This window comes from Anas platyrhynchos, chromosome 22 (assembly GCF_047663525.1).
Source record: "Anas platyrhynchos isolate ZD024472 breed Pekin duck chromosome 22, IASCAAS_PekinDuck_T2T, whole genome shotgun sequence".
Lineage (NCBI taxonomy): Eukaryota > Metazoa > Chordata > Aves > Anseriformes > Anatidae > Anas > Anas platyrhynchos.
The window spans coordinates 6,032,167-6,051,634 of NC_092608.1; the positions used below are offsets into that span (position 1 = coordinate 6,032,167).

At 57.4% G+C, this 19,468-nt stretch overlaps 2 protein-coding genes across 7 annotated transcripts in view; both read left to right on the top strand.

Moving 5' to 3' along the window:
- The window catches only part of KAZN (kazrin, periplakin interacting protein), a 179,375-nt gene extending 175,473 nt beyond the window's left edge, over window positions 1–3,902 (top strand). For all 3 annotated transcript variants that reach the window (XM_038166572.2, XM_038166571.2, XM_038166573.2), the window contains 4 exons: window positions 359–548; window positions 1,025–1,155; window positions 1,251–1,301; window positions 1,985–3,902. In XM_038166572.2, the coding sequence (XP_038022500.1) occupies window positions 359–548; window positions 1,025–1,155; window positions 1,251–1,301; window positions 1,985–2,152 (540 nt within the window). In that variant the 3' untranslated portion in view covers window positions 2,153–3,902. The remainder of the gene's footprint in view (window positions 1–358; window positions 549–1,024; window positions 1,156–1,250; window positions 1,302–1,984) is intronic.
- Window positions 3,903–8,552: 4,650 nt separating this feature from the next.
- Window positions 8,553–19,152, top strand: TMEM51 (transmembrane protein 51). Of its 4 annotated transcripts, none has more exons than XM_027443314.3 (3): window positions 8,553–8,805; window positions 16,193–16,638; window positions 17,888–19,152. In XM_027443314.3, exons 2-3 carry the CDS (start codon window positions 16,298–16,300, stop codon window positions 18,309–18,311), a joined length of 765 nt encoding a protein of 254 aa, XP_027299115.2. In that variant the 5' UTR covers window positions 8,553–8,805; window positions 16,193–16,297; the 3' UTR covers window positions 18,312–19,152. The 4 variants fall into 4 exon arrangements, with proteins under 4 accessions (XP_027299115.2, XP_005015063.3, XP_012950785.3 ...); XM_005015006.6 differs by lacking the exon at window positions 8,553–8,805 and adding an exon at window positions 11,804–11,942; XM_013095331.5 differs by lacking the exon at window positions 8,553–8,805 and adding an exon at window positions 12,119–12,267.
- The last annotated feature ends 316 nt before the right edge of the window (window positions 19,153–19,468 follow it).

Genomic DNA, 19,468 nt, shown 5'->3' on the forward strand with positions numbered 1-19,468 from the left:
TGATTTGCTGCAGTATTTTCATTTTTGAATTTCCTGCAGTATTTTCATTTGCTGCAGTGTTGCAGGGGGGTGTGTTACAGACCACCGTGAGCATCGGGGATAAGTGTTGTACCCAGCGCTGTGCCAATTGCACGTAGCATTGACTGCAGTCACTGCATTGTGGCAACGCTAGCAGAAAAAATCAAAAACATGGATGGAAAAGAGCTGGGAAAAGAGCTGGGGGTGTCCTTGCTGCAGGGATTTGCCCGTTCACCTGCAAAGGGCAGGGTGGGCGTTGCGCCGCGCGTTGCTGCCGCTCCTGCAGCTCCAGGAGACGTCCCTATTTTTCTCCCCCCCCTCCCTGCCGTGTCCTCCCCAGGCCAAGCAGTCCCTGGCCACGCTGACCAAGGACGTCCCCAAGCGCCACTCCTTGGCCATGCCAGGCGAGACGGTGCTGAACGGCAACCAGGAGTGGGTGCTGCAGGCAGACCTGCCGCTGACGGCCGCCATCCGGCAGAGCCAGCAGACCCTGTACCACTCCCACCCCCAGCACTCGGCCGACCGGCAAGGTGAGACCCCGAGACCTGGGCACTCAAATTCGGAGGGGTTTTGGGGTGAAATCTGCAGCGGGAGCAGCCTGGTGAGCCCTGCATGGCTGTGGCTGCCTTGGTTAGGGTGGAAATCTGCTCGCCAGATGAGTATCGGCAGTCGCATCCAGGGTTTGGCACAGTGGGCATGGTTGGCATTTGGGTTTTGCAGAGGTTTGAGTTTCCTACAGGCTTAGGTTCCCCACGGGTTTGGGTTTTTAAAGGTTTGGGTTTTGCACAGCAAGCTGGGGTTTTGCAGGGGGGATGCTGAGGTTTTGAATGGGACCTGAGCTTTCACACGGGTGGTGCTGGGGTTTTGCACGAGGGGGCAGCTTTCACGTGAGCTCTGGGCTTTTGCCCGGGGAGCTGGAGGTCGCGCAGAGGCAGCTCCGTGCCTGAGCTCTGCCTCCCTCCCGGGGGGGTGCTGCTGACCCCCTGCTGCCTCCCCTGCCCCGCAGCGGTCCGGGTGAGCCCCTGCCACTCCCGGCAGCCGTCCATCATCTCCGACGCCTCGGCGGCAGAAGGCGACCGCTCGTCCACGCCGAGCGACATCAACTCGCCCCGGCATCGGACGCACTCGCTCTGCAACGTAAGTCTGGGGGGGCAGCAGGTGGGGGGTGTCCCTGCGGGGTCCCCCTGCTGCGTTCGTGCTGTTTCAATGCCCTCCGTCCCCTTCTGCTGCAGGGGGACAGCCCCGGACCGGTACAGAAGAACTTGCACAACCCCATTGTACAGGTAGGGCACCGAAAACCCCTGCGCCAAAAACCCCCGGAGCCCTGCACTGGGGGATGGTTGGGGTGGGGGTGCTTGGAGGCAGCGATTTCACACTGCGTGCTTTGGGTTTTAAAAAATAAAAATAATAAAAAAAACCTGTTGGGAATGTTAGGTCTGGGCTGTCCCAGACTGCAGTGATCTGTCCCCAAACCCAGCTGAGGGGCCGGCTGTGCTCTGAGCCCACCACAGCCTCCGTTTCGGTAAGGCACAGCCTAGGTCGCATTATGTTACATGTTTTACCCCAAAAAGCTGGGATATTCACACAGGAGCTGTAAGCAGAGCTTTGCTCTGGCCGTCCCTGTGTAGCAAGGATTGCTTTAGGAACCCGATTCCTCGGGGTGGGGAGCAACATTGCCCCATGACTTCAGATGCAGCATTTCAGGAGCTCTTCTTGGGGTCTGCACCTCGTTATTCCTTGGGACCAGCACCTTTTTGGGGACCTGGACTACTCAGCCCGGGCAGGGAGGGGTGCTGGCACCTCCAGAGCTTGCTTTAAGCCCCAAGAGGGCTTAAAAGAGAAACCCAATTTGCCACGGGCAGGGGGATCAGCGCCAAACTCAGAACCAAACCCCAAAAAGATCCCAGCTCAGCGCTGCCTTCCCTCAACTCACTGCCCGTTTCCCTACACCCTGTTCCCTTTGCAGTCTCTGGAAGACCTGGAGGACCAAAAACGGAAAAAGAAGAAGGAGAAAATGGGCTTCGGCTCCATCTCGCGGGTGTTCGCCCGGGGCAAGCAGCGCAAGTCCCTCGACCCCGGGCTCTTCGACGGCACGGCCCCCGACTACTACATCGAGGAGGATGCGGACTGGTGACCCCGAGCACCGCTGTGCATCCCCCCCAACCCTGCGTGTGCATCCCCCTGCTGTTGTGTTGTAATTTCGTTCCCCCTTTTATTCCATATTTTTTTTTGGGTTGTTATTTTATTTTTGCATTCCAGTAACTCTTCCTTCTTCGTCCGTCGCTTCGTTTTTTTTGTCGTTTTGGGATTTTTTTTTTATTTTTTTCGTTTTCTCCCCTCCTTCTTTTGATGAAACTTGAAACTTGAAGGACTGCTGCGTGTCTGTAAATAACGGGAATCTCGTGCACTTTGTGCTTGTGACGTCTCTTGTCCGAAACCGCTGTTTTCCGGAGCCTCTGGAACCCGCCTTGGAGAGGGGGACCCCGCCGTCTTAAGAGACCTTAAAAAAGAAAGGAAGAAAAAGAAAAAAAAAGCCACCAAAATCACGTTCGCCGTGACGTCCCCCTGGCCAAAATCCGAGGAGGCAGCACCCGGGCTCGTCGTAACGCCTGCCGGTCTGGAATAAGTGTTTTCCCTTTCCTTGTGTTGTTTTAATTTATTTGCACAAACCCAGAGAGGAGCTATTCTAACTAAATTATTGCAGAAATTTTGGGGGGGTTTTATATTTTTCCATGTTGGTGGGGGGGGGCTGGGGGAGGAGGAAGGGGCTCTTTGTACTGTACTGTCCTGGGGCGCTGCCCGCGGGCGGGAGGATGTGGATGGGGACCGGGGACCGGCGCGGTCGGACGGCCGCGAGCATCCTCGTCCCGGCTGCGAGAGCACTTAACGCCTTGGAAAAAAAAAGACAAAAAAAAATACACAAAAAAACGCAACCTCAACGTTTTCTGGGAAATCAGGCTTCTCCCTGCTTTGTTTTTCCCGGATTTGGGGTGCTCGCCCTTCGCTGGAATTAAAACTGGGGGGAAGCGCTGCGAGCTCGGAGCCGGGGGCAGGCGGCGTGGGGCAGCACCGGGTTTTGGGGCATTATTGTCGCCGGGGCGCTGGGTACGGCCACGGAGCTCACGCTCCGAAATCCGCTTAAAACGCCCCAAAATCACCCCGCCAGCAGCCGCTTCCCCCCCACACACACACCACTAACACGCGCCGCGCTCTGCTTACGGCAAGTACCTTACGCTTTAACGCTTACGATATAATTTGAAGCTCTTAAAAAATGTATGAAGATTATTTAATAACGCTGCGCTCGTGGATTGTTTTTCTTAATTTCGGTAGCGCCCGCCCTGTGTCGAAGGGGATATTTTGGCTTACAGCCCAGGAGCCGACCTGCGGCCGCCCTCGTGCTCTGCGCTCCCTCTATCGTGATGATGCTGGGGGGGCCGCGGCGGTGCTGGGGGTGGGCCCGGTGGCCTCTGCCCCTGCAGAAAAAGATTTTTTATACATTTGTCCTTTTTTTTGTTGTTGTTTTGTTTTGGTTTTGTTCTTTTTTTCTCTTCCCTCTCTTTGCATTTTTCTAATTTAAACTCTCAACCAACAAACCAGACGAGCAATCTCCTTGTTATCAAGTAGTTTCCTTTGCATTTCAGCTTTTTTTTTTTTTTTGTAAATTAGGAAATAATTCTTAAAAAAAAAAATAAAAAAAAATGACTAAGAGGATGATTTATTTAAAAGAGAACTTCGAGAAATAGCATATGGATTATGGGTAACATTAGATTTAACTTTTTTTCCCCCCGTGAGTGGGGAAGAATCCTTGAAGGCATGGATGCAAATATAAAAAAAAATAATAAAAAAAATATAAAAAATCTAAATAAAGCTTATTTTAAAGTACGGAGGAGCTCCCTGTGGTGTAATTCCTCGCCGACCTGACGGTGCCAGGCAGAGGCTGGGGGCTGATGTGGTGGAGGGAGGGCCCTGGGGCGATGGGGGGGCTGCGGACGGGTGATGGGACCCGTAAGGTGGTTCTCCAGCTCTGTTAAGTAACACGGTAATGGGGTGTTAATTGGGAATAAACCCATATTGAGGTATACCTATGAGCAGATAAGCTTTGGGGTGGGGGTGTCCGGCACCCCAGCCATGAGGCCGTCCCCATCCCGCTTTGGATTTGGTCTCGATGCCAAACAGGAGGAAAACGGGTTCTCTTCTGGTCGTTTTCTGCCCCAAATCTGGAGGGATTTGGGGTCAGGTTGTGCAAGTGAAGGGTGAAGTTGGGACCTGGTATTGCCCCGTATTTTGCCAGCGTTGGGTGCCTGCGGGCTTTTGGGGCTGGAGGATGGAAAGCATCGGAATGGCAGGAGAGCTGCTGGGCCATAATAAAAGCTTTTTGGGGCTCGGTCCCTGGCTTTGGTGGCTTGTGCCAGCCCCCAGCCACAGCCTGAGTGCTTCAAGCAATTGAAAGAAGGAAAAAAAAAAAAAAAAAAAAAAAAAAAAAAGCAAAAAGGCATTTGCTGCCAGCTGGCTCTCCAGCTCTGTTAACTAACACGGTAATGGGGTGTTAATTGGGAATAAAACCCATTACTGAGGTGTACCTATAAGCAGATAAGCCCAGCACAGACCAGGGCTGAGGCTGCCACACGCAGAGCTCTTTCCCTCAAATATTTGTTGATGTCCTTAACCTGCAGCCCTGCAGCGGGGCCAAAGCCAAGCCACGGCCCTAAAAACCTGCGGTGCCAGCGGCAGCCCCTGTCCTTGTTGCTCCCAGGATTTTGGGGGTCTGGGGATTTTGGGGTGCTTGTCAGAGCAGGAAACCGACTTGGAAAAGGTGACCTGAAGGGTTAAGGCTGCAACAGAAAAATCCAAAGCTGCGTTTTGCCTGCTTTGGGGAGGGCACTGGGGGCTGCAGGAGGCTTCCTTCCCCTGCTGCATGTTGCTGCGTCCTCGCTGCGTTCCTGCTGCGATGCTGCCATCGTGTGAGCAGCCCCGAGCTGCAGCCCAGCACCCTGCTGCCACGTCCCTGCGTCGTGGGAGCCGTGCTCCAAATCCCCACCGAGATCTGGCCGTGGCTGCCCTGCACCCAGGAGCTTGAAAATCAGAAATCCCCTGAGGACGCGGGACGTCGCCAGGCCCCGCTGCTTTATGGGGTGTGTGAGCCGGCGGTGCTGGCGCCGTTTCTGTGTTTGCCCAGCTCTGTGCAGAGCCCTCGATAAGCAGCAGGTCGGAGAGCTGCCAGCCAGGACGTGGAGGTGAGAGCTGGGCGGGTTTCCTGCGGCTCCGCAGCTCCCTGTGCCTCGTGCTGTGGGCAGCAAGGAGCAGAGGCAGTTTTGGGGATGGTCGCGATCTGTGGGTGATGGGGACACTGCTGATGGCACCTCCCCGGGTGCTGCCTCTGAGGCTGCTGGGCTTTGTTTGGGGTCTCTGATGCAGGAAAAAAAAAATCCAAATTTGTAAACTTCTGCCCTGCTTTTAGCACCGCTTCTCTCCCAGCCTCGCTGTGCTCTGGGTGTCATCTCTCTGAGGCTCTCCTAAAGCAACTCCCTTCCCCATCCAGGACTCACAAGCCTGGAGAAAAATAAAGTTATTCGGCCTCCTGCAGTGCGTGGCAGCAGCAGCTTCTCCCTGCGGAGACGGACCAGGACCAGCAGCAGGTCGGTGCCTTTATTTTCTTTTCCATATTCCAGGCTTGTGCGTGCTTGAAGCAGAAGGGGACCTCACGCAGCGGATGGACCCGTTGGACCTGCAGCGTCCTCAGGGATCCAGCAGCAGCCCCGGGGATCCCCTGGGCACCAAAGTGCTCTGGGCAGAAGGAGCAGAGCTGGTTCCTCTGCTCCCCAGGAGGATGCAATCTCCAGATGCCCAGGTTCGGCACCTGCGCTCTCCCAGCACTCCTGCAGCAGCAGGCGGGTGTGGAAATGTCTCGTTTTCCCAGCTCAGGGCTGCTGCTTTGCTTCTTTTCAAGCACGCAGAGCAGGAGCCCAGCCTGCAGCCTCGGCTTTCCCCTCCCTGTCCTGTCCCTGCGCTCCCTGGCCTTCAGCTGCTCCAAATTCGGAGGATTTTACACATTTTGGTGACTGCAAACCCAGGCTTTCAGCAAGCCCTGCTCCGTGCACAGCTGCCAGCAGCAGCAGCGTTGTAGAAACAAAGCGTGGCTCTTGCAGGTGCTCCTGACATCGGGGCACAGGAGGCAAGGCACAGAGAAGGGAAATACCAGTATGGACCAGTGCTTGGTGCTGGGAGCTCTGCAGGGCACGTGCCAGGCTTCCCCTGCCCAGCTGGAAGCAGCCGGTGGCCCTCTCTTCCTCAAGGGGGGTGATGCTGGGGCACTGGCCCCGTTAATGGAAGGGGCTGCCAGGGGATTTTTGGGACTGCAGGGCTGGGGGGAGGAACGTGAGCGTTGCCCCCAGCCCCAGGAGCTGCCCTCGGGGTAAATGGGGTCGAGGTTGGCTCGGAGCAGAGCCCCCCAGCTGGGGGCATGGCAGGGGCCACCACGGGTGGCTCTGGTGGATCTCCATGGCTGGATCTCACCGGGAAGGTTTCCTGCAGCCCGGGAGCCACCAGGCTCTGGCCTGGGCTTCGCAGGGGTGCGAAGCATCCTCCCCCAGGCAGAAAGAGGCAGGGGAACCCGGTGCTGGTATTTCAGAGGATGGGAACCACCTTTAGAGGAGCCTGCACTTTAAATCTCCCCATAACGACGCCCTTGTCCTTCTGCCACAAAAAAAAAAAAGTCCCTTTCTGGCCCCTGTTCAGCTTTGCAGAGAGGCCGAGCAGGAGCACAAGGAGCCCATTTAGGACTCGGCCATCTCCGGTTGCGCTCCCCGGGGACCTGCTGCAGGAGGGCAGGCTTTAACCCCGCAGCCAGCAGCGCTCAGGGGCTGATGTGGCGATGGAGCAGCGCTCGGTGACCCCGTGCCGTGGAGGCTCCGCTCCCCGCGCAGGATCAGCAGCAGCAGAGCCAGCGGGTAAAGTTCATTTTTGTTCCACTTTCTTGTAGTTCTCCTGTGGAGGAGACACCTCCCTGCTCGAGCGGCCGGAGGTGCTTGGAGGCAGCAGGTTGGGGATGCTTGGAGAGGTGGGAATTTGCCTCGCTGGGTGGCCGAGCCCTAAAATGCAAAATGAGCAGGACAAGGGGGGAAAAAATACACCTGCCCGTGTCGCTGCGTGTCGTTGCAGCACGGGTCGGTGGCTCTGATTAAGGCGAGATGCTATCAGGCTCGGGGAAGGGCAGCGCTGGCGTGTGCCCGGAGGAGGAGCGGGGTGGGTGAGTCAGTGGAAAATCCCCTGCACGTGGCTGGCGAGGGGGGGACGGGGAAATGGGGACGGGGAGAGGGGGTTTCCACAGCTCCCCCGGACCACGCAGCGGGGCCGGTGCATGAGTGGTGGTGAATTGTGGCAGCGTTTGTGAGGACTTCGTGGCTCAGGGATGGGGAAAGCCACGGTGGGTGGGCACGCGGAGCTGCTCTGCCACCCATAGGGGGGGAAAAAAACACCCTGAGGGGTGTCCCAAATGGAAACGGGGCACTTGGCGGTGTGTTGGGAGCGAGATGGGTCTCGGTCATGCAAGTCCCAGGTGCCATGAGGATGGCAGCGGGGTTGGGGCACGGAGGGTGGATGAACCCCAGCTGAGCCCGTGCCTGGTCCTGGGGGTCTCTGGTGTGGGCCAGGAGGGTGAAACCCCCCTGGGGAAGTGTCCCCGAAGCAGGGGGAGGGGGCACAGGGACAGCGGGTTTGGGGGTGACCCAGTGGGGGCCGTGGGCACCTCGTCACCCCATGCAGATTGGGGTGGCCGTCCTAAGGGAAGGGAAGGGGAAAGGCTGGCTCTTTGAGGGGGTGTGAGGGGGAGTGAGGGGATGGGGCAAGGCCAACTGTGCCAGAGATTTTGGGGCTGTGTCCTGCAGGGCAAAACGTGGTGGTGGAACCGCGTCTCGTGAGCCCTTTGCTGGAGGACGTCAGTCCTGGGACCTGAGCCCTGGCCAGCGGGGTTTCCGTTGTTTGTATCACTGCAACTCCTCCAAAAAAAAATTGTCTCGGGCTTTTAAAAAGCTCCAACAGACCTGCGGCCATCTCCCAAGTGCGGGTTGTGCCAAATCCTTGGGTGGGAAGGGGAAGGTTGTGTCCGGACCCCCATGGGCGCCGACGCTGGGTGTTCCTCGGGGGCTGGCAGCTTTCCTGGTGTGCTTTTGTCCTCCTGGCCTGGCTCGGCGTGTTTCTGTGTGTCACGTACAGTCACAGTGCGTGCCTGCCCCTATTGACTTAAATCCCAGCCGTCCCAGGCCCCGCGTTACACCCAGCGTCGCGGGCAGAGCCACAGGTCAGGCGTGAGGGCGATGGGCACCGAGCGGTGCCCAAATTTCGGAGCCAATTCTGAGCGATTTTCTGGCAAGACGGGGAATGCCTGGGGGGCTGGAGGTGCGGAGGGGGGGATGCTGAAGTTTGGGTGTCTTGGCAGAAAGGGAACCCCCCCCCAGTGGAGGCGAGGAGTGAGTGGGTGTGGGGCCGGCGAGCCCAGCCCTTGGCCGCCGCAACCACTGGGAAGTGGCTGCGATGCCTTTGATTTGAACTGTGCGTAATTACACGGGGGTGGAAAGCTGGAGGAAGGGAAGTGCCCGGGGAGGGAGGGCTGGGCGGCCAGCCGTGCCTCCTCCGGGACAGCCGACGGCAGGGGATGCTCGGAGGAGCTCGGCTCCACGGCACGGGGCTCTCCCAGCCGAGGAGGAGCTCGGCTCCGTGGGGAGCTCGGGGAGGCGAGGGCTGGATGGGGCCCTGCCCTGCGCCGGCTGGAAACCTCCTCCAGCAGCCCAGGTAGGTTCCTGCCTCCCCAACAGCACCCCAAGCGCTTCTTGAGCTCGTTTTTAGGAGGAATCAGTCGACTTCTGGGGCTCAGCCAAAGCAGTTGAAAACCCTGGGTGAATTTTGCGGCCGGTGCGCAGCAGCGCAACCCCTGGCAAACTTTCACCCGTCCCAAAACCCCGTCCCCTGCTCGCCGAGCACCGGTGCTTTGTGCTGTGCTGTGTCTTTCTCTCGGCCTCCAAAATCGCCATGTCCGTCCTTCCCAGTCATCTCCTGTGGGCTCCCCGCGTGCCTCTTTTGTTTCTTTTGCTCGCTTCCTTCTTCCTGCGGCCCCTTCCTCGCTGCTGCCTCAGCAGCCGCCGGTTCCCGTCCCGCAGCCCCCAGCTCCCCGGTGGTGCCCCCGCTTCGTGCTGCTGTCCCAGGAGGGGTCTGGGCGCCCCCTTCCCGGCTTGTCCCTTCTCCAAGGCAGGCGCTGCCACCCTTCCTCCTCCCGGCTCTGCCTGCAAAATCAGTTTTGGCTGCTTCCCCAAGCAGCGCTGGGTTTGGCAGCGCTCCCGGAGCGAGCCCGGGGAGGGCAGCTCCCAGCACAGCGTGCGGCTCCGGAGCTGCCCCTCGGCAGGGATGCAAGGTGTGGGGAGAGAAATAACGCAAGAAAAGGTGATTCTGGGGTGGGAGCGGGGTGCAGCGGGGGCTGGCCGTTCCCATAAATCACAGCAGGGATTATTTGTGGGCTCACCCCTCGGAGAAGGCTGCTTTCAAAGTTTCGTGGTGCTGTTGGGGCCCAGGGTGATGAGGGATGTTGGTGATGTTATAGGGGCACCAGCGATGCCGAGGGATGGTGCAGAATCCCTGGCAGGGACTCGCAGCCCCGATGTGCTGCCAGCACAGCAGAGGGGCAGGGAACAGCAGAGGTGGCTCCTGCTGGCCACGGCGGTGGCATTGGAGGAGGTGGAGGAGTTGGTTTGGGCTGGGTAGGATATCACAAGGGCAGGTGGGTCATGCCTGAAAGCTCTGCCAGGCTCAAGAGGGGAGGTTATTGAGATGGGGCAGGTCAGCGGGATCCGCAGGAAGGCTTTTAATTCTGTTCTCAGTGGCAAGAAATATCAGGACGGGGAAATTTCAACAAAAGAAAAAAAAATAAAGGTGCAAAATATGATCAGAAATAAACCAGGGAAAAGAGCAAGTGGAAGCACGGGGAGCTTCCCAGGCTGGTTTGTTGGTCCCAAGCCTTTCTGCACCAAGCACAGGTGGATTTAACCGAGCCAGGGAGCCCAGCACCAAAACCCCAAGGATTTACTGCCGAAGGCCAAGCCTTGAAATAATTATCCCAGCCTCCACGTATGGGAAGTGTCTGGAACTTGACTTGCTCTGCAAGCAGCCTGATGGTAATTTGGAGTCGGATTGTGGCTGCTTTTCCTCCAGCTCCTCTCTCCAGCAGCGTTCAGCTCCTCACCCACTTTGCCCTGGTCTGGTGGTGCTGGGGCTCGGAGCTCTCCTCGGGGGGAGCGCAGTGTGCCAGGTGGGTGCAGAAGGGTGTATTAAGGAAAGAAATGGATGTGAAACGACTCCTGAAGTGCCTGGAAGAAATGCAAAGAGCAATGAGCCAGCGCACAGCGCAGGGAGCACCAGCAGCAAAATGGGGGCATGGCCGAGTAGCCTGCACACTGCTGTCCCTCCGTGCTCTGACGTTTCCTGGGCGAGATGCTATCAAACCGGCTGGAGCTTTGCCAAAACCAACAGGAGGTGGCCAAATCAGCAGCTCCTCCCTGCTCAGCTGGGTGACCTTAGCTTATTTCTCTCCGTGCTTACCCAGCTGGGACAGGGGATCTGGCCAGAAATATTCCCGATGGTGGGCCAGGGATAATTTGGGTGGTGATGATTAAGGCCAAAACTGCCCCCCTGTGCGAGGAGGTGTTCTTCTGGGGGTGTTGGTGTTGCGCAGCACGGGCTGGGCATGGCAGGTGGGTGGTTTTGTGACTTCTCGAGGAGTTTGGTGTTGTTTGGAGCTTGAATCCTCCCGGACGCAGGGCTCTGCACGAGGGTGCTGCTGCTGCTGCAGGCGGGTTTTGTGGAAGCCAAGCTTGTGGGTCTCAAATTAGTGACCGAGCTCGTGGATCTCAAATTAATAGGAGCAGTCGTTAATGAGAAGGGTGCCTGCACGCAGACACACAGATGAAGGGAGGCTGCAAGCTGGAGGAGCCGCCAGCCTGCCTGTTCCCTGGGGCTATGGGCAAAGCAAGGAGGAGCTCAAGGAGCTACCCCCCAGCTCCCAGAGTCTCAGGGCTCACCGACACAAGGCTGGGGCAAAGTCCTTGGGATTTCCAGCTCTGCCTTGGCTGTTGGAAGGACCTGGGTGGCATCGCTTGGAAAGAAAGCTGGCAGAGGAGGGTGAGGACCCACCAGCCCCAGGACCAGTATGGGAAAAGGGAGATCTGCACTGAGCAGGTGGAAGCTGACCTACAGTGGGCTCGGTGCCCTAAGGGGTTCTCCATAATGGATTTATTTCTCCAAATCTGACTTGAGCCTCAGTGTTTCAGCATTGCAGTCGAGACGTGGAGACACCGGGGTGCTGGGGCTCTGCCAGCAGGGTGGGAGCTCCTCTTTGGCAGAGGCTGAAGGTGACGCTGTGTCCCCGGCACCTCTGCCATGCCTGGTGATGGAGCAGCCCCACAGGTTTCATGCCAGGCTCTAAATAACCTCATTTTCATCTGAGGTGAAAATCGTCTTGTGTGTCACGAGCTGGGCTGTCCCCCAAAGGAGCTGTGCTCTGCCTCCTGTGCCGACCTCACCCGGGAGGTGTGGAGCAGAAGAGCCCCGGAGCTCAGGCTGCTCGAGCTCGCTACGTGACAGCGCGGGGGGTTTGACCTGTTCCCCGAGCTGCCAGCTCATCGCTCGTGATCTGACGACAGAGGTGTTGCTCCTGGAGCCTGGTTTAGGAAAGCATTGTCACGGGAGGCGAGGAACGCAAAGGTCTCGCCGGGCTGGGAGGAGCGTGGGTGTCCCTGCCTCCTCGTGATCCTCCTCGCTGGGTTGGTGTTTCACCGGGAGCGCTGGGGCACGGACTTGGCACGGAGAAGGATCAGGTGCCTCCTGGCTCAATCTTTGCTGTAAAGAAGCGCCGATGAGTTTGGTTTTTCTTTTTGCTGAAGGTTTGTTAAGGGAAGTCAGAGCAGGGAGGCCGGGTGGCAGCTGTGCCGTGCCGGTTTAATGATTCGGAGATCCTGGTGTAAATCATTGACAGCGGCGAGCACAAAGAGCGCAGGTGTGCGCGGGATGGGGACAAAGGTAGCTGGGGCGGCAGGGAAGCCCCTGTGCCAGCAGGGAGGTGGCAGGGGGACACAGGCAGGGATTGCAGGGGACAGCTGGAAGTCTCCCCTGGAGGGGCACGGTGGGCAGCACGGGGTGTTTCACCTCGGTGCCAGCAGGCTGGGCGAGCAAGGAGGGAACAGAGCTGCATGGAGAGCCCTAAGGACGGTGAGTAAGGATGGGTTACGCATGGCTTGGCACAGGGCTGGAGTGGAGGCAGCAGGCAAGGCAGGGGTAGTGTCCTGCTCTGCCTCGTCTTCCTCTGGATGTCCTTGGAGAGACGGTGCCGGCCACAGACAGGCTTGTGGTCGGTTTGCTGCTTCCCTGGAGCCTCCAGGTGCTGTACCTGTCTCCGTGCCCTCTGCTTCCCTTCCCATTGAGGCCTCCTCTGCTCTTCCAGAGGCTGCAGCAGCCTTCTCCAGCCATCAGCATCACCGGGGTTATGGCCACACGAGCGATGGCAGTGCTCCCTGCTAAGCCGAAAGGAGGGATAATTCGATGGAGAGAGCGGCTTAGGCACAAAGCCTTGCGGTTTAATCTGATTTGCCCTCTCTGCAGGCGAGGGATCTGCGCACAACTTCTCAGCTCCGTGATGATGGAGAGGCTTGGAGAGGGGTGAGGTGCTAGAGGGAGGCCAGCTGTGCTGGGCGCGTGCGTGAAGTGTCAGAGGCGGAAAAAGTGGCTGCTTCTGAAACCTTTTACCCCTCCAAATAAAAGCCACCAGCGAGTGGGCTGCTTCTTTCCTTCTCTGCCGCTCACGACAAGGAAACGGCCGAGGTCTGTGCTGAGGAGTGGTGCTGCGTGTTGGCAGGGTGCTGGTAGTGGCACGGGCAGATGCTGGCAGAGCAGCATGTCGGCTGTGCCGGCCTGTGTGCGGTGTGAGCTCTGTCCTAAAGCCCCAGGAGCAGTTTGTGAGTGAGATCTCAGCCGGACGATGGCTGGCTGCAAAATGCCTCGCCAGCTAGCATGGAGCTGGGAGCTTTTTTGTATACATGTGTGTGTATCTAATGCTATATTAAGAACCAAAGCATCCAGCTAAGAAGGGAAGACCAAAATCAGAAGCAGGGTGCTGATAAAGATCAGGCCAGAGGGGATGGTAGAGGCAGTGCAGCTGAAGCAGTGTTTGCGTGGCTTTTCCTGAAGAAAATGCTCCGGTCTGTTGGCGTGGCTGTGGAAGCAGCGAGCAGTAAGGAAACGGCAGCAGTTGGGATCCTCTGCCCTTCCTCACTGCCATGGGATGGGAGAGCAGTCCCAGGACTGCCAGTCCTGCCCAGAGCTGCGTCTGGGTGGCGTGCTGGAAAAAACTCCTGGAAGAGGCTTTGCTGGCCTGATGGCAGCCGTCCCACTTTTGCCTCCAGTGACGGAGGGAGCTGAGAAATGTGCTGAATGAGTCCCTGGCAGCACTGGGGAGGAAGGGTTGGAGGATCAGAGGAAGGAGCTTTCCGACCCGACGAGCCTTGGAGGGCTGCAGCAAACCCTGGGGACGTGGAGGATGAAGGAGGAGCCTCGTGGATGAAGGGGGTGAGCAGCACCCCACAGCGCCTCGGGGCACTGGCATGGCTGGAAACGGGGCCGGATGCAGCGGAGGGTGCGTGAAGGTTTAGGAAGTCTGATGCAATTTGGCTGTTGCAAGATTTTTCCAAGCCTGTGGAGGTCAGTGGGTTCGCAGCGCGCCCGCAGCGTGGGTGCTGCCCGTGGTGGCACGGAGAGGTGCGGGGCTGCCATCCCGGCACCGGCAGCACGCTGGCAGCAGGCCCACCAGGAGGATGAAATTGGGCTTGTGGGTGGCTTGGGGACACCCGAGGGACCCTGTGACAGCAGGTGCTGGCCCCTCTCTGCCAGCAGCAGCGAGGTTTGTCCATCCTCAGCTCCTGAAGGTGAAAGCTTCATCCCACGTGGCTCTGGATACCTGCTGTGGGGTTTAGAGGTCACGTTTGTGCTCTCAGTTCATAACCACGGGGAAATGTTTGCGGGCTTGTCTTCAGACAAGCTGGATTTCCAGCTAGGGCTGTCGGGAAGGACCGGGATGTGGGAAGGAAGGGAGCTTGGGGTGGGCAAAGCCATCGTGTGAGCCGACTGCTCCTTCATGGGGAGCTGAAGGTCAGGCCCACCACGGCGTGCTGGCTTCCCCTGGGAGAGCCCCTCGGCCAAAAAAAGCCCCGAGGAAGGGCAGGCAGAGCGGGGTGCCCGCGGGAAGGCAGGCACCGAGCCACAGCTCTGAGACTGCTCCTGGGAACGGCTGTGGCTGGTGGGGAGAAAAAAAAAAAAAGCAGCTCTGTTAGCATCGACTTCCTTGTTTTAATTGCTCTCATGACTCAGGATTTTGTAGAGGATGTTTGCAGCGCTACTTTTTTAGGACGGGAATGATGCTCGGGGGGAGGCTGGGGGCACACGGGGCATGGATGCCGACAGCCCCGGTGTGGGGCTGCAGTCAGCTGTGGGATCTCTTTGGGAGCCTCCAGAGTATTCGAGATAAGCGGGGCGAGGTGGGAAAGTTTGCTCGGTGCCCTCCTTGTTTCCGTGTCTGCCTTTTCCTGCAAGTGGCTGGAGCCGGGCTGTTTTCTGGGAACGCTGCTCGACTCTGCCCCGTGACCCAGCAGCCGAGGCGTGCTCTCGGGCTGAACAAGCCGGGACCATTGACCCGGAGTGCTGAGACGAGGAGCGAGGCCGTGCATGGGAAAAGCGAGCAGCAGCATCCTGCCCGAGGGACGGCTCCTAGCACAAGCAAGCTTTGCAAAGCCGAGGCTGGGGAGGAAAAGAAAACCAGCAGGCGTGTTTGCGCTGCTGCATGCGTTTTTTGGCACAAATGGGATGTTGTTCTACACCAGCTGTGAGATCGGTGTGGAAATGGGGGGGCTTTGCTGCACGCATGCAGTTTCCAGTCACAGGTTTGTGCTCCTTGCTGCCATCCCTGCGTGCTGAGGTCCAGCAGGCAGGCTGCCAGGAGATGCAGTCGTGCGTGTTTATTTTCGGAAAGCAGGCGCATCCAGCGTTTGCAGCTGAGAAAATGCAGCAATTCAATCCAGGCCGGGTAGCAGGAGTTTGGTGGGCTGGGTCACAACTGCAGCCTGGTGATACACCCAGGGGACTCTTCCAGGGTGGGTTAAAGCTGTCCAGAAGGGAGCAGTGGATTTGCTGTGGGCTTTTCTGAGGCTGTGCTTTCGGCTCAGCCCATGCAGGCAGCAGCCAGGAAAAGCTGCACGGACGGTTTGGCTGGGAGAGCTCTGCTTTTGCTTTCTCTTCCTTGTGCAGGGAGGGTTCGGAGGGCAGGCAGCCAGCTCCACAATCAGCTGCTCTCGATCTTTCACAAGGGAAAAAAAAGGAGAAGTAATAGAGCCTGGGATTTTTTTTATTTTTTTCCAAGTGTTTTCAGGCGGCAGTAGGTTGGGTAGGGCTCTGTCCATGCGGCGAGGAGCAATGCTCTGAGCCATGATGGGTTTTTTTGGTGGAGCAGCTGCCGTGAAGAGGTCAGTTGTTGCCCTCAGAAAGATGTTGAATCCAAGTTCCTAGCAAATGTTAACAATTCCTCTCTTTCCTCAGGTGGGTGTGTAATCTGGCTAAGAAGGTAGCAAAGGGTCAGGCTGCGGCTGAAGGTACCTGCTGGGTAGGCGCCCCTGTTCTGCAGGAAGTTAGAGATTTAGGAACATGTTGCTTCTTGCGGCTTCCTTCATGCTGCTGGGGTTTGGTAGGGCTGGAGAGGAACCCTCGGGGTGGGAACGTGATGCAGGCGGTGAGGCCGCTCAGCGGAGGACTCGCACCTGGGCAAAACATCACGGGGCCGGTGGCAGCGGAGGTGGGAAGAAAGCTGGGTGGGAAGAAGCAGAGCCAGTGGCGCTGGCTGATTTTTAGGACAGTGAACCCGAGCCGTGGCGTGGAGGGAAGCAGCCCACATTTGGGGTGGATGCTGCTCTGCAGATCCCCTTGGAACGGGCAGCAAGGCCCCCGCTGCCAACGGCTGCGCCGTGCGCTCTGGGCAAGGCGCGGTGTAATTAGATTTCCAGCATCAGCAGTCCAAAAACGACGTTATCTTGCCTGCTAGCTGCGTCGTGTCCCGTGGCAAGCTGAGTAACCGCAGCTTTCCTTCTCTCCCCAGGTCTCACTGCCTGCTCCGGGAGGGCACCGCACGCATGGTAGCCGGCCTGGCCACCCGCTGCCACCACGGGTGCTGTGAGGTGGCCGCCGCGGGCAGCAGGGCGCGATGGCCCAGTCCCGTGCCAACGGGTCGCACTACGCACTGACGGCGATAGGGCTGGGGATGCTCGTCCTGGGCATCATTATGGCCGTGTGGAACCTCGTCCCTGGCTTTGGTCCCGTCGAAAAACCCGCTGGCCACTCTGGTAACAGCAGCAAGCCCGACCGTGGCAGCGGGGGCATTTTGAAGAGCAAGACGTTTTCCGTGGCGTACGTGCTGGTCGGGGCGGGGTTGCTGCTGCTGCTGCTCTCCATCTGCTTGAACATCCGCGACAAGAAGAGGCAGAGCGAAGAAATAACCAGGGTGCAGCACCAGGCATCGGCAGAGCCCTCGCAGCAGGAGGACAGGTGAGCTTTGTGGGGGGGAAAGGGATTGGGGTGGAGGGTAGAAATGACCCCACGGGCTTTATTTTCCTCTTGCAGGAGGTCGTGAGCAAACAAACAGCAGTGTGTGCTCAGATAAAGGTGAGCACGGCTCATGGTTTAGGGTACAAGCTTTTTTTTGTTTTTATAGCTCAGGACAAAATGAACCCAGCTGTATTTACGGTGTTGTGGGTAAAGGGAGGCAGTGTCTGTGTGTGAGCTCACGCTTTGTTGGTCTGCACACTGTATGGCACGGGGCATCACAAGGAGATGCTGTTAATGGTTAACACGGGTGGCTGCTGCGAGGTGGATGAGGAGCTACAGAGGGGTGGGGAAGAGGAGCAGGAAGGCTGGGGCTCGCTGTCTTGGTCAGCGTGGCTGGTGGTGCCGCGTAGCTGTTGAGCTGCAGAGGTGCAGTCAGCAGCTGAGGACCTGGCGTGGATCTGCTGGGGGTGTGCAGGGCTCTCTGGTCTGCCTGGGGAGCCCTGCTGCACCTTGCAGACCGTGTCTTGTCCCCACGATGCTGGCTTGAGTCTGTCCAGAGAAAGGCAGCGGGTGGTGAAGAGGAAAAGAGAGAGGAGGCAGCAGGAGAAAGCACCTCTTGCGGCTGCTGCCTGAGGAATGGTGCAGGTGAGGGCTGCTATGGCTTCAGAGGGAGGTAGTTTGTGTGCTCAGAGACCCTAAGAAAACTCTGATGCCCCACCAGATGTTAAAAGCACCTTCCTGTTGCAGAAGCAGTGCAGAGCGTAGCTGTGCAGGCTGCATGCAGGTACCCGGGGCACAGACAGGCACACGTGTCTTTGTGTGGAGCTCTCAGCAGAGAAACTGAAGTGATGCGCCCAACCAGACACATCCCGGTGCCGTGGCAGGGTGGTGAGGTCCCTTCTGTGCTCTGAGGAACTTGTGGAGAGGTGAGGAGAGAAGCTGGTGTTCTGCCTGGGGAAGGAATCACTGCTGAGAGAGATAAGATGATTATCAATTTATTTGCCAAGAAAATCTCAAGTAAAGACGTGTGAAATAGAAACAAGTCTGAACATAGGTGCGGTTGCATCCTGTTCAAAATGTCATGAGTTGCTATATATAAGGCGGAAGGGCAGATATTCTGCCCTTTATTTTTGGAAGGGTAAATATTCTGTCCTTTATTTTTCGTTGTCTTCCGTCTCCTCTCTCTGCCCCACACGCCCCGTGAAGCTGAAACGACGTGCAGCTGATGCTCTCTTCTTCTCTCCTTCAGCCAAGAAGAGGATGAAGACACGTCCTCCCGGTACTACGTCCCCAGCTACGAGGAGGTGATGAACGCAGGCTACTCTGAGCCCCATAACCCGGACAGGAGCCACAGGCTCAGCGTCTCGCTGCCCTCCTACGAGTCACTGACGGGGCTTGACGAGGGCGCACAGCCCCAGGGAGCAGCCGGCACGGAGCCTGGCGTGGAGCCTGGCACAGAGCGGCCTCCTGGTCGGCACAACTCACGCCTGAGCAAGCGCCTGAAGCCCCTGAAGGTGCGGAGGATCAAGTCGGAGAAGCTGCACCTCAAGGACATCCGTCTCAACCTCGCCGACGGGAGCAGCACCCACCCCATCACGATCGAGCCACTGACACCCCCGCCAAAGTATGAGGAGATCCAGGAGAAAGCGCTGGAGAGCCAACAGATGACTTAGAGAGGGGAATTTGGTGATTCTGCGGGTTGAAAACACTTGGAGAGGCTTGGGCAGAGGGTGTGGGAGCATTTGGCACTCCCCGGATGCTGAAATATTGAGGGAGCAGTCAATGGAGACTGCAGCATTGCACGAACAGGACCGTCTCTTCCCAGGATGGTGTGTCAGATACCATAGGGAAATGGCAATGTGCCTGCTGCTGTGAAGGACACAAAGGTCGGAAGGACTGGATATGTGTTTTGTGTTGTTTTAAATTAAGGACAACCTAATGTATCTTCTCTCCTTTGTGCCTTGCCCCAACAAAAGGTTTTGAAGCCACCCAACTGCTATTTAGCAACAATTTTCCAAGAGAAAAAAGGAAATGTTCTTTTTTTCTTCTTTTTCTTTCTTTTTTTTTTTTTTTTTTTTTCAAGTCTTTTCTTTCAGAGTAAGGCAAGCAAAAGTGTCAGATCAGTGCCGTAGCTGTTCTCTGCCAGTCACCAGTGGGGTTGGGATAGTGGCATGGGGCCAGCCCAAGCCCATGCAGAGTTGTGTGCTTGCTGGTGCAAAGCAGAATGAAACGAGCCCTTAAACTTGTCAGACTCGTAGGTAAGGCTTTACCCATAGGAAGTTTCTTACTGGCATCAGCGCTCGTGCTCCTGTGGGAGAGGACTGTATTTCTTGCCTCGGTGGTTTTCTCTTTGTGCGTTGTGTTGGGAATTGAAGGGACAGTTGGTGAATGCAGGGGGCTGGGAGCTGCAGCAATGTACCTCTGCCAAGAGGTGTTCAAGATGTGCTGGGTGCGAAACGACTGTAGAGTGTGCTGTGCAAGCAGACCTTTTCTAAATAAATATTTTGTACATGGTGTGTGTGTGCGTTTGTGCACAGATGGCTGTTCCCACAGAATGTAAGCCAGAGCTGTATGAAATCAGGCAACTGTTTTAGGGTGGATGCTGCTCCTCTGCCATCCTGGAATTACCTCCTCTACCTCCTGGGCTTGCAGCAATGCTATGGCCTACAAAGTCATGAGCATCCTGCACTCTCAGCCACATATTCCTTCACCTCGTTTGAATGTGAAGGGGTGTATGGAGAGCTAAATCTCTCCCAAATTTGTAGCAGTTGTCCATGTTGTGTTTTTGTCGATAGGATGCTGATATTGGTGTAGGTACAACCTGTCTGAT

What these genes read in the sequence shown, in the direction of transcription:
- TMEM51 (XM_027443314.3), top strand. Translation starts at nt 16,298, where the DNA reads ATGGCCCAGTCCCGTGCCAACGGGTCGCACTACGCACTGACGGCGATA. An exon ending in CCCTCGCAGCAGGAGGACAG is followed by an intron (nt 16,639 to 17,887) that starts GTGAGCTTTGTG and finishes TCTCTCCTTCAG; the next exon opens with CCAAGAAGAGGATGAAGACA.